The sequence below is a fragment of the Zootoca vivipara genome, chromosome 5, assembly GCF_965207765.1.
Source record: "Zootoca vivipara chromosome 5, rZooViv2.hap1.1, whole genome shotgun sequence".
NCBI lineage: Eukaryota > Metazoa > Chordata > Lepidosauria > Squamata > Lacertidae > Zootoca > Zootoca vivipara.
The window spans coordinates 49,538,105-49,551,162 of NC_142588.1; the positions used below are offsets into that span (position 1 = coordinate 49,538,105).

The 13,058-nt window shown below is 39.3% G+C and overlaps 1 protein-coding gene across 4 annotated transcripts in view; it reads right to left on the reverse strand.

The window, feature by feature from the left end:
* RBM20 (RNA binding motif protein 20) overlaps nucleotides 1-13,058 on the reverse strand; it is a 33,055-nt gene that overhangs the window by 6,728 nt on the left and 13,269 nt on the right. Inside the window, exons 7-13 of one of the 4 annotated variants that reach the window (XM_088670616.1) lie at nucleotides 12,615-12,746; nucleotides 10,956-11,035; nucleotides 8,746-9,433; nucleotides 6,836-6,880; nucleotides 3,371-4,007; nucleotides 2,224-2,343; nucleotides 816-937 (exon numbers count right to left, since the gene is read on the reverse strand). In XM_088670616.1, coding sequence (XP_088526742.1) covers nucleotides 816-937; nucleotides 2,224-2,343; nucleotides 3,371-4,007; nucleotides 6,836-6,880; nucleotides 8,746-9,433; nucleotides 10,956-11,035; nucleotides 12,615-12,746 — 1,824 coding nt within the window. Of the gene's footprint in view, nucleotides 1-815; nucleotides 938-2,223; nucleotides 2,344-3,370; nucleotides 4,008-6,835; nucleotides 6,932-8,745; nucleotides 9,434-10,955; nucleotides 11,036-12,614; nucleotides 12,747-13,058 lie in introns of all 4 variants that reach the window. The other 3 variants (XM_088670615.1, XM_035132788.3, XM_088670617.1) reach the window with 3 other exon arrangements.

The following is a 13,058-nucleotide window of genomic DNA, read 5'->3' on the forward strand; positions in this document are numbered from 1 at the left end:
GGATGTTCCAAAACACCTAGGTAACAGGTAGGAAGGAAGCCAGGCACCCCTGCATCATGCTTCTTCCCAGAGCATAGATGCCATGGCTTTAGCCACCCTTAGGAGGTGCTTTACTAGAAACAATTTCTAAGCTTTGCCATGGCTGCTATAACTGGAAAAGGACCTGAAGGGTTGATCCTCAAGGGCAAGACTGATCCACCCCCCTCATCTGTGTCATTATTTTTGCCATAGTTGAATACTGCCCATAGACTATAAAATGTTGCAGTAAATGAATAGTAGAACTGTAAAATGGGTTGAAAATAATCTAACTTGGATTCACAAGTAGACAGTGTTAAGTGTTTCACATCACAAGGGTGGTGAACATGCAGTAGTGCAGGAGGTAAAGGTAAAGGTACCCCTGACCATTAGGTGCAGTCGTGACCGACTCTGGGGTTGCGGCGCTCATCTCGCTTTATTGGCCGAGGGAGCCAGCATACAGCTTCCAGGTCATGTGGCCAGCATGACAAAGCCGCTTCTGGCGAAGCAGAGCAGCACACGGAAATGCTGTTTACTTTCCCGCTGTAGCGGTACCTATTTATCTACTTGCACTTCGACGTGCTTTCGAACTGCTAGGTTGGCAGGAACTGGGACCGAGCAACGGGAGCTCACCCCGTCACAGGGATTCAAACCGTCAACCTTCTGATCAGCAAATCTAGGCTCTGTGATTTAACCCATAGCACCACCTGCGTCCCTAGTGCAGGAGGTATGCAGCCCCAAAACTTTCTGCGTGCCACTACATTTCAGATACTAATTTGCATGCATAAATCAGTTGTTACCTGAAGATTTTTGTAGTGAACCGTACTTCTGCAATGACGAGTCTTTGCTGTCTCCTCATTTGTATAGAAAAGTCCACAAAGTTTGCAGTAAAAGCCAGTTCTGGGCACAACAAATTCCATGCCTATAAAACAATATTGACTTGCAATTATTATGGGTGGTGGTGGTGGTGGTGAGAGAATCAGATAGCCTTATAAATAGAATTCCTTTCCAAGGGGAGAAAAATGGTTGAATTTATTTTGGCATCACCTGAATTTATTATAGTGCTTTCACTGCTCAGATATTTATAATTTCTGTATCAAAAATAATATAGAGAAATGTAGCACAGGAGGTTGCCCTATATAGGGTCAGACCATGAGTCCATTGTTTCTCACTAGGTGGTCTTGGCTAAGTCACTTTTTCTTACCCTCTCTCCCACCTGACTGTGCCATGTGCCAGTTCTTCCTGCAACCTAGGGAATTGTGGTTGTCCTATTAGTCAGCCTTCAGGTCTGACCTGGTTGTGGATGAGGAGGCTGATCTGGTCTGTATTACTGAGTTCTGGGTGGGTGAACAGGGTAGAGTTGGTCTCACCCAGCTGTACCCACCTGGGTACTGGGTGGAGCATTGGCAGGCTTGAAGGTTGGGGAGGGGGAGTTGCTGTGGTCTATAGAAATTCTCTCTCTCCAGGCTCTCTGTTCAGTGGGGGCCTTTTAATCTCTCTCTCTCTCTCTCTCTCTCTCTCTCTGTGTGTGTGTGTGTGTGTGTGTGTGTGTGTGTGTGTGTGTGTGTTATTGTTTTTCTTTGTTATTATGGTATGTCTGATATACATTCAAGAGGTGAAGATAAGCTGTCATGAATTATTAAATAGATGGGCACCTTCTGTCAAATATTTAAAATGATGCTTATTGTAAGTTTCTGTCTTTAGAGATGTCCTTTTTTTGGGTCTGATAACAATGAGACTGATATTTATGATAAGTTTATCTTTTATACTTGTCATGGATTATATTTTTGCAGTGTATTGTATATGCATTAATAATAAATACTGACCTACCTTGCAGGCTTCTTGTTAACAATTACATACTGTAACATAATTCATGAGAAGGGCTTTGAACACCAAGTAACTGACTAAATAGAGGCTCACCCCAGTATTTGACATCTCTGTCCCAGTTTCAATGCTATTCAGTGCCTCTGGATAAAATCAAAAGGTCAACTTGACACTGTCTATTTTTAATTTATTCTTTCCCTTATGTCACTAACCTGACTAAACACCACTATTAATATATTGCCAAAGCCAACTGAGTGAGAGCAACAGAAACTTCTCTTTTCAGAAGCTAGTAACTCTTTTAAATCTGAAACAGATACCATGGTTTTCTTGCAAAACAAATGTATTGTAAAGAGTTAAATGTGGGTCCCTTGTAATAAGACATACCTAGCGGAATGCTGAGCTCCGTAAACACATCTTCTTGTTCCCATGATGGTGAAAAGTAAGATCTTTTGGATTCCACCTCTGGGAAGTCAGTAGTCTTCATTTCCTGATACCTACAATTTGCTTTGAAAGCAAAAGGCATACTGAGTAAAATCAGTTCTGTGCAATATTTATAACCTGAACCCGACATATTTTCTAGATCAATCCAATGTTGCTTCTACACTAAATATCTCTCCCCCCCCCATCAAGTTTTTTTCTGAATACAATAAATATACATCTCCTCTCTTGCTTCAGACCTCAATAAGGAATAGCTATAATTTTTAGGTTAACAGATGGCAACTCTAGGCTTTAGAAGTTGGCAAGCTATATGTGGATTGAAGATCTGTCAGAAGGACTCCTACAATCTGAGCCTCAGTCACTGAGAAGAGAAACATGCTTATAGTTTGCCAAAAGTAACAGGTTGTTTTGTGCTGTGCCTGGATGGGTCACATTTGAATTCAAATTGTCACAAACATCAGCTAGATAAAGATATTTGAAGTTAGCTGTGTCTTGAGGCTTATACAACATCAAAACCACAATCCCAATGTCTGAATACCAGCTATAGCCATGGCCTTTGACTAGAACAATAATTTCTGAACTATTAACATTAATCATGAACAATGTAACATATGGGTAACAAAAACAAATCAGGAAACATAAATTATTATGCTCTGGCATGAAAAAAGAATGAAATGTGGCAATCCCAAAAGCCATTTCATGCCAAATTAATCTTTTAAAGATATCTAAGGAATATTTTTTATCAACCAGACATAAATAACTTAGTTGTTGACCTGGTCTTCCCATTAACAATTCTAAGTAATTTAAGCTGGGTGCTCCAAAAGTTCAACTCAACTTGTATGAACCCAGAAGTGACCGTAATAATGGATGTCTCTTCCAGAACACTTGCTTGATACATATCTAATTTCCTTGACACCATCTGAATAAGAACTTAATTTTGACAGTTCTGTTCTTCAACTGAGTTTCTTCCTAGGAAAATCACAATGCTTTGAACAATGTTTACTCTTATGACAAAAGAACTAAAAACACTGAGCAGAAAAAGGACAACAAAACTAATCTAACAAAGGAAGAGAAGGAAAAATATACTAGTTACCCGGTGCCTTTTGATGTTCCTGACGTCCACAGCTTGTTTCCTCCTGGGAGTTTTTTACCAGCATTTCCATAGCTTTTCTACTCTCGCTTTCTAATGATTCCATCTCTTTATCATCATCTATGAGTGTGTCATTCTGCTGGAAGAGCTCTTCTTTTGGAGGACCAGAAGATACACACTGCTCTTCCAACCTTAAATGAATGTTAGTGCTTTCTTTTATTTTTCTTTGCTTATCATGGTAATCAGAATCCCTTAGAGGTCTGTCTTCTTGCAATTCATCTGGCTTCTGCTCAGTGTCCAGATTTAGATGTGGTGCTTTATCAGCTGTATTATCACCTTCAGAGCCAGGGAGATCCCCTGTGTTTTCCTCTTCTGACCCCAAGCTTGATTCCATTGCGTTTGATTTGTCATCGCTTCCACTTAATAAGCTGTGCTCATTCTTCACCTGTAATCCAGCAGTTAAAGAACTCACTAAAGGACATTCTTGGTCTTTCTGACCTACTGTTACTATTTCTTCAAGTTCAGTTATATCAGGTTCCATTATAAGGTCATCTTCTCCCACCTCATCTACAGTTACTAGCTCTTCCATATTAGTTGGATACCAGGTCTCAGCTTCCATCTCACTTCCGCTCTCCCAATCCTGTAACAAAGATGTACATCCCATTGTGAATATGTCAATAAAGAGGATATTATTGGAGGCCCAGTTCAGATGCAACAACACACCATGGTTCATTATTTTAATAGTGTAATAAGTCACAGCAAGTCACAGGCTAACATGTCCCCTCTCTCCATTATTATTATTATTATTCACATGTGGAGATTGAAAACTTCTGTTTCCCTTTTTTAAAAAATGCGGTTTTTATTTATTTTCATGGTACAGAAGATAATTTTGAGAAAACAATTGTTAAACAGTAAAGAGCAAGTAACTTGTCCTGATAAAATTACGGACTTTTATCATGCCACGTGTTAAGGTTTCATTTGATTACTCTAAGAGATCACACCACATTTTCCTATGAGTGCTGGGAAATTGTATAGCCTGCCACTCCTGGTATATCACAACAATGAAGAACCCCTGGTGAGGCTGTTCCATTAGGCCAAGTGGGGAACTGCCCCAGTATTCACAGTCTGCACCACCTGTTTGCTTATTTACAACCAGTCCAGGGGGTGCACTGTATGTGATACCTTCTCCTTAGTGTCTCGCTGTTGCCCTTGTAGATGAAGATGGTCTTGAGAGTGGCCACACGAGAAAATGCCTTTTCTGTGGTGGCTCCCCATTTGTGGAATGCTCTCTCCAGGGAGACTCTCCTGGCATCTTCATTGCATATCTTTAGGCACCAGGTGAAAACATTCTTCTTCATCTGGGCCTTTGGCTGATTAATCCATCTATGACCTTTAAAATATGTTGGGGGTATTGTTTTTGTTTGTTTGTTTTGTTATTATGTTATATATTTTGTGTTTTTATACTGTAAACCACTCTGTGGTCTTATGTGGAAGGGTGGTATATAAATTTAATAAATAACAACAAAGGGATTCAAAGTAGAATTAGTTGGCTCTGCCCCTCACTGGTTCCAGCTCTGCCCCTCATTGGCTTTGCCTACTCTCAGCCTCCCTGCTTTCTGCCCTACCAGTCCCAATGTGCATCAGCCACCACTGAAGAATCTGTATGGTTTTCACTAGCACCCTTTCACCCCTTATCATTTATGATAAAACAGCCTGGCAGAAATGCTAGGAATTTTTAGATGGATGATGATTCGAACTTGAAAAAAGATTTTGATATCAGCCAGAGTAACATTTTGCCTAACAACTTTTGCTTCTGTTCAAAAGGCTGCATATGACACACACCAGCTGTTAGAATCCTTATGTGTGCCCAATGCAGTGTGCCTATGGCTCTGCTGTTGTAGTCCCATTTGAACTTTTGACCTTACTATTTTTGATTGTCAGTTTTTGTCATATGCCCTGGGAGGAGCAATTGTAAAGGGTTGGGGGAAGGAAACTTCCAAAAAGATAAAAGCTAAGCCTATTTGTTTCTCTCCTGTTTGCTCTATTAAACTTATCCTTCTAGTGTCCTAGAAAGGCGTGGAGGGCAGATACTCTTGGGAGATCAGTTTCCTGCTGCTATAGATACTGCTAGCTTTCACATCTGATGATCAGCTCATGACCCTAAAGATATGATGCTGGAAAACATCCAAGGACATTGGCCTATGTTTCTTCAGAGCTGGACTGGGGGACTAGCTTTATGTATCATTTCAATAAGTTCTCACTTCAACTTTATTTAATTTGCTCCTGCTCAAAGTGACAAGTTGGCCTAATGCTTGGATTTAATTTTTAAAACTCTTTAGCTTTTCAAAGATGCCAAATTTTTGAAAGCCAATGCCAAGTATTCAAAGCAATCTAAGTGTGTAGAGAGCAACTAAAAAAAAAGAGTCTGAGGATCTGTCCAAAGAAGCAAAGGTCATGATGACATAATTTGTAAAGCCTTTGGGTGAAATCCAGTAGTGTCCTTCTACAAGCAGAATACACAACATTGGAGCAACGGATCTTCACCCCTGCAGCATCCCACATGCTTCCATAAAATGCCGCAGAGGTTTGGGGTACTTCCTGGAGAAGATTTGGATGTGGGGAGCTGTGGGAGGAAGAGACAAAAGGGAAGTCCTCCTCCCACAACAATGAGTGTCATCCCCACACCTAAATACTTTTGGAAATGCCCTTCCAGACCCAATTCAAAGTGCTGCTTATTGCCCTTAAAATCCTAAACAGCTTGGGTTCTCTGTGCCATAGGGAGAGCTGCCTTCTGCATTAACTTCTTTTCAGTAAAAGTTAGAATCTGCTCCCCAGATTGTAATTGCATTTCTGGCTTTTACGGGGGCACACAAAAACTATTTACAAAAAAATTAATTAATTAATCAATCAAATAAATCTTTTTAAAAATTAATATAACCGTACTGGCTATTGCTATTATTAATAGACCACCCTTCCTCATGATGGAGCCCAGGGCAGTCATCAACATAATAAAAAGCACAGCAATTGTACACAATAATTTAAAACGTTTAAAAACAGCATGATTAAAATTATAACTTTATACAGCAGCAAAGTAATACAAGACCCATACAAAACACATGCCCCCAAAGTCTGGATGAACAAAAACATTTTCAGCTAAAATCTGAAATTTGACAGTATTAAGATATGATCATACTTCCCTAGTGGGGGTAAATATCCTACTGTTGAGATGCTGCCACTGTGAAGATCCTATTTTAAAGCAACACACCACAGACCAGGCTCATGGATGTGTTGCCTTCCTGAAGATTTGCACCTTCATTGTGCCATGTGTTTCTATCTGATTTTAGTGTTGTTTGTATTTTTCATGTTTTTGATTATATAATGAATATCTGGCAGCCAAGTGACTCAAGAAATTTTCAAACAAACAAATTTTACATCAGGTATCAAGGCCCATGAACGTATAAATCTCACCTTTTCTTTTCTTGAGTTTTCCATAGGATCTTCTGCTTCTTTCATCTGCTTATTTGCGGGAAAGGGGATCTCCATATTAGAATATATATTTTTAACCTAAGACAGAGATTGTCTATGGGTGAAGACAGATGTAATATAAAAAGTGAACTTACATTGCATCCCTTATTCATGATGTGAGCCCTCTTCCTCCCGCCTTCACAATTTGATTGATGGATGTACATACCAGAAAATCAAATGCTGATTTAGTGGAGGCCTCATCCACACTTCCACTTGTCCCGTGCCTAGAAAGCACAGGTCTTAACAGTATTCTGCTTGACTCATGCTTGTCCCGTGCCTAGAAAGCACAGGTCTTAACAGTATTCTGCTTGACTCATGCTTTCTAGGGATGGGTCCAAGCAATTTCCCCCCTTGTCCTACTGCTTTCCCAGGGAAAATCTGCTCTTGAGTTCTAAATAAGAAAAAACGGGAATGTGCAGTAAACCCAATTGTTGCTTGCTCCAACTGAGTTCTAAAGAACAGTTTTCCCTGGGGGAAAGCAGTGGAACAAGAGGAAGTGTGTATAAGCTCTTATTGTTGCCCTTTCTCAGAGGTTATCAGATGGGTTACCTGGTTTTGTTTTGCTTTTTTAGAATTAGAGAGCTGCATGTGCATCTATCAATCCATTCATTGTGTTAGTTGAACAAAACTACTCAGGGGGTATGGCAGCAGGAAGCTTTATTGATAAAATGATGAGATGCCACTCAACCAGTGCTGGACACAACAAGATTTTTCTGCAAGGAACCCCTGTTTTTTCAGAGCTAGACCCCTGGAGAGGATTACTACATTCGGATTAAACAGTGTAGATGCTTCCAAATTCAACTTGCTTGCTGCTCTAAAACCGCTTTGTCTGTCTTCACCTATCACTGGGTGAGGGTCATAAATTTTAAAAAGCATTATCTTGTAAAGGCAGTCACATGTAAAAAAAACACTTCTTCATTCCCCTATGCAGAAAGACTTACTTTGGAACTATCAACTTCTGAATTTGAAATAGTGGCCAGGATTCAAAGAATCCCCAAATCTACTCCTTGAGCTTAAGCCAGCAGCTACCATGTTGCATAGCAAGCAATGTTGAAACTGAGAAGAATTTGAAAAGTAGTCTGTGATGCGGCATATGAGTTAATTATTAAAAGATTTCTTTATTTTTACTGCACTCTGCTAGCCTCCCCTCCCCGCCTCTTTGTGAACTTAAGCTGATCTTTGGTTCCCAGCTACAAAGAGCAAGGTAATAATGCTGAATACTGGAGTTATCAGAAGATCCAGACAATAAGTTACTAAAGTCCATTCACTGTAAAAATGTACTGTAGGAATGCACGTTCTTAACATCAAATGTGACTGCTGTTCCATAGCAATATCTGCACCAGGAATGCATCTAAATCAAATTGTTGCAATATATTTCTTGGGTATCTTTTTCTATTCTATTCCATTGGAAACTTTAGCTTGTATGTCCTTGTGATTTTACTTAACAACATCATTTGCTCCTAATTTCAAATCCCTTAATTAACCAATAAACAACACACAAATTCTTAAACAGTCAGTTCCATTGAGGTTGTTCACTGGCAGAATGACTTATATAATCAACACAACAGTTAAACACACTAATATTATAATAATATAATATAATATAATATAATATAATATAATATAGGGTGATGCCCGCAACATGGGGGAAAATTAATCTGATTTGTAGAAATAAGCAAGGAGAGATAGTGTTGATGGGAGTCTAATCTGTGCATGTTCATTCTGTATATAGAATGTATATATAATGTATATACAATGTACCATATATACCATGTACATAGAAGAGGTACTTTTAATTACAATGTGTCTCATAATTTTTTTTATTTCCAATAGTAACTTAAATCACTTATTACCTCATTTTTAGTTCCTGTCCCTGTCTTCCCATTAACTCTTTTAGCCTCATCAGGTACCTCTTCCTCTGACTTTTTATCAGAATCCTTGAATTTTTCCTTATCACTTTGCTTTTGCTTGATACTGTCAGGGACCTTGTTGGGTTTCTGTTCTAATTTTTCTTCTCTTGTTGGATCTTCACAATGAGAATGCTTGTGTTCTTTCAATCTTGTTTCTTCCTTCCTTTTACACTTCGGAGCTGTATCCACTATCTGTTTTGAATACTTATCAGATTTTTGCTTTGTGGGTTTCCTATAATAGTCTTCTTCTCTGTTCTTATATCCAGGCAGCCCCTTTGCACTGGGTGACCCCCCTCTTAAATATTTTTCTCTGTAGCTTCTGGTTCCTTCGGAACGTTCTTCCAAGTCTAGTTTATCCAAATGGCGCATATAATGTTTTCTCTCATGCTCCCATGTGTCAGTCCTATCCCTTTTCTCTTCCCCATTCTCTCTCCAGGGCATTGATTCTCTTTCTTCTTCCCTTCGGGAATATGAAGACTGATCCCATGGCTCTCTTCCATTTCCCCAGTCTGTCCAGTTTGTGCTCAGCGGACTATGTGGGGAGCTGCAGGAAGTAAAGCTTGGAGTGTGTGATCTTGGGGAAAGAGAACGGCTTATAGGGCTGCGAGACCGAGGCCTTTCAGGTCCATATCTAAAACACAAAGGAAAAGAAGGATGCTACTTACTATTATTCTTATTGTTTTATAATATTTTATACCACATTTCAATCACAAGACAGAAACACCAAAGCAGTTCATACCATCGTAAAACACTACAATATTCAGTAACAATCAATAATAATCAGCAAAATACCAAGGACATTAAGAAACCAGTACTAAAGGCCACAAAACATCTGAGTAAAAGTTCTTCCAAAATAAAACAGGGATAGAACAATCCAAACCCCATCCTCTGCCTGTGGGGCTTTATGGAGTGCCAGAATCACTGCCACATCTGCAGTCCAGCTTCTTACAGTGGCAGCAAAGAAACAGGGTGGGGAAGGGACAAGTGGTGTTCAGCCATATCAGGTCTTTGATGACCTTAGATCAGGCATCCCCAAACTGCAGCCCTCCAGATGTTTTGGCCTACAACTCCCATGATCCCTAGCTAAGAGGACCAGTGGTCAGGGATGATGGGAATTGTAGTCCAAAACATCTGGAGGGCCGAAGTTTGGGGATGCCTGCCTTAGATGTTCCAGGGCCTTCTGTTAGAATCTGGTGGTGATGAAACTGCCAGAGGGCTTCATGCCTGATGTGAGAACATACTTATCTCTGCTCAGTCCAACCCCTCCACCCCTCAGCCCAGCATAAGGATCTCAGCCTTAGACCCTAAAGTGCCACAACAACTTGCATGTCTTTCTATTTACGGTATCTCTCAAAGTATACTGTGTCTGTATAGCAATATTAAGCATCTAAATTGCTTAAGAATGGTCAAAATTACACACAACACTGCATTGTAATTACACATTTGTACAGTACATGTGCATAAAAGGAGGATTTCTTAATTTGTACTTCTGCTAGCGGGTGCCAAGGAGAATACTCCTATGTCTGTCTTAGATCAGGCAGTTAATTTGAACAGTATAACTACCGCATAGCAACAAGAACCAAAATAAAATTGCATGCAAACAGTAAGGATGATAATGAATACAGATTTGTTCACATAACCAAACAATTTGATGATTTTGAACTGAATGCATATCCAGCCATCTACACATATATTAGCTCTAGAGAATGACTAAAGTACTTTAACTGCAAGTACCCTAACTACAAGTAAAAAGATCATTTATGAGTTCATCTACTAGTTTTTTGTCTTAACTATAGACAACAGTAAACAGGAAATAATAGAAAGTGAATTAATATTTTATTTCAAAGTGGTATTTCAAAGTGTCTGTGCATTTGGCATTTTCTTCTTGAAAATTTCAGAAACATGCTGTAGTTTGTGCTCAGCAGATTTTACTGAGAATGTCAGTACAGTATTTCAGCATGCATTTTCTTAATATAGCAAACAATTTTTAAGTATCTTAACTTTTCAAAACAAACACATTTCAAATAAAAAAACTTGTTCCTAGCTTTAGACTTGCAGAAATGTGTCCTGTCTGCCTATTTCTGTATTATCCAAAAGCATCTCTGTTCTATAAAGCAATCTTTTTGACATCAACTGTTAACATTGTGTAATACCTGTCTGTCTCCCGCAACATGTCCCGCTCCCTCTGAGAATGGATGTCTTGGATTATTGCTGCCACATTCTTACCTGGTTTCTAAGCCAAATATAAATATACAGATTAATAATTGTAAATAAGCTTCACACTTCAAGCTATTGAAAGAGAAGCACTGGTATGAATATTTTCAATTTATTTTATTATGTTTACATTTCAGAATGCTATGGCTTAGCTTCTTACTGTTGAATAAGAGAAAACTAATGAACTAAAAACAATTATTCAATTGGCAAGAAACCATTTGGTTAAAGAAGTTGCTAAGGACAGTACAAGATGGATATCGGATATTCCGTTAGTCACGTTGCTGCTGCATACCAGGAGGCAAAGGAGAAGGAGCGAAGAGGGCACAGTGCATTTGCAGTACACCCACCTGACTCCTCCTGATAAGCAGGAGTGACACAGTTGCAGGTCAAGTGAGTCTGCTGCCTCGCTATGGCATCCATTGCTGGCTAGTGGCTTTACATTTCCACTCAAACTACTGAGATATTACAGCTATTAAGAGCCCTAATAGACACATTATTTAGACAATATTTATATGGTATAGTATCCCATCCTGTGGTTAGTTGCAGACAGGGCTTTTTTCTATAGAAAGAGGTGCCAGAACTTGTTTACTTTTTTTTACGGGGAGCACCACCCCAAGTTGTTGACCTGAGCGCTGTGCCGACCTCTGCCTCTGTTGGCACCACCACACTACAGAGGTTCCGGAATGGACAGAAGAGGTGCCGGTACTCAATTCCGCTGACCTCCGGCTGAAAAAAAGTCCTGGTTCAAGATTTACTGCGGTCTTGAAGCAGGGTGGATATGAGTGGCAGTGTGGTTGACCTAAGTCCCAGATTTGTCTGTTCACGGGAACAGACATATGGAGCCTACAGAACTGAAGCAGCCATGCAGCTGAAGCTACCATTCCACATTACAAGTACCCAACTGATCATCTTCACTTGGCATTTATTCTTACCCACCCAACATTCCATTCAGCCCACACTCACTCCTTTCACAGCAGGTTCATACTGAGCACATGTGGGTGACATACTTATGAGAGAACACTGGCTACAAAAATGCCTTTTAAATAAAAACTACAAACATGCCGCACAACGCAACAGCAATGGCACAAGCTACACGTTTCTGTTGATATGTTGTTTACAGAAAAGCCCCATAGATAAAGTTTTGCTGAAATCTTCTCTACACAGGAGTTTATTACCCAGAGTGGTTACATCAATCCCAATTCCCAGGGAACACAGGGTCTGTGAGGGGAATAGGGGTCTTCTAACAACTCTCAGCACTCTTAACAATCTACTGTTCCAAGGATTATTTGCAGGAAACCATGACTGTTTAAAATACTATGACAGCGCTTTAAATGTATACATAGTGTAGATGGGGTCTATGGGAGAAATCAGGGCTCTTATTTGTCCAATACTTTAGTCTAATACTCAGTCTACGTAAGCAGAAAAGGCAGGCTTGCCCAATAAATGATACCACAGGTATATAAACAATGACATGGTGAAGAGGAAAACAGTAGAAAAGAATTTATGAAAGCTTATCTGAAAACAACATACTAGCAATTAAAGCAGTTGAACAACTAACAGCAAAATTCACAGAAAGACAGGATAACTAATTTATTTACCTTCAACTGAAGTTCTCTGTATCTTTTAGACATTCTAATGAGCAATTTGTCATCATTTATCATTGCAGGTTTTTCTTTGTAGTACTGCACCATAGCCTGAGCTGCCTCAGTATAGGCCATTTCTAGAAAAGCCTGTTATAATACAGAAACGGTTTATAGCTCTCTTTGTATTTTAGATCATTTAGTAAAAAAAGAAAAACATGACAAAAACTGCATCTTCATAGTATCTTCATAGTATAGATAGTGAAGATCATTAGAATAAATAGTAAGATTATTTTAATATATTGTGATATTTATGTGTGGATAAGTAGACACACTTAGATCTCTACTAATCAATACCGGTATATATACATACATACACACACACACACACACACACACACACACACACACACACACACACTGACATAATTTTAGTTACACAGAAAGACAGGACACCAGTAT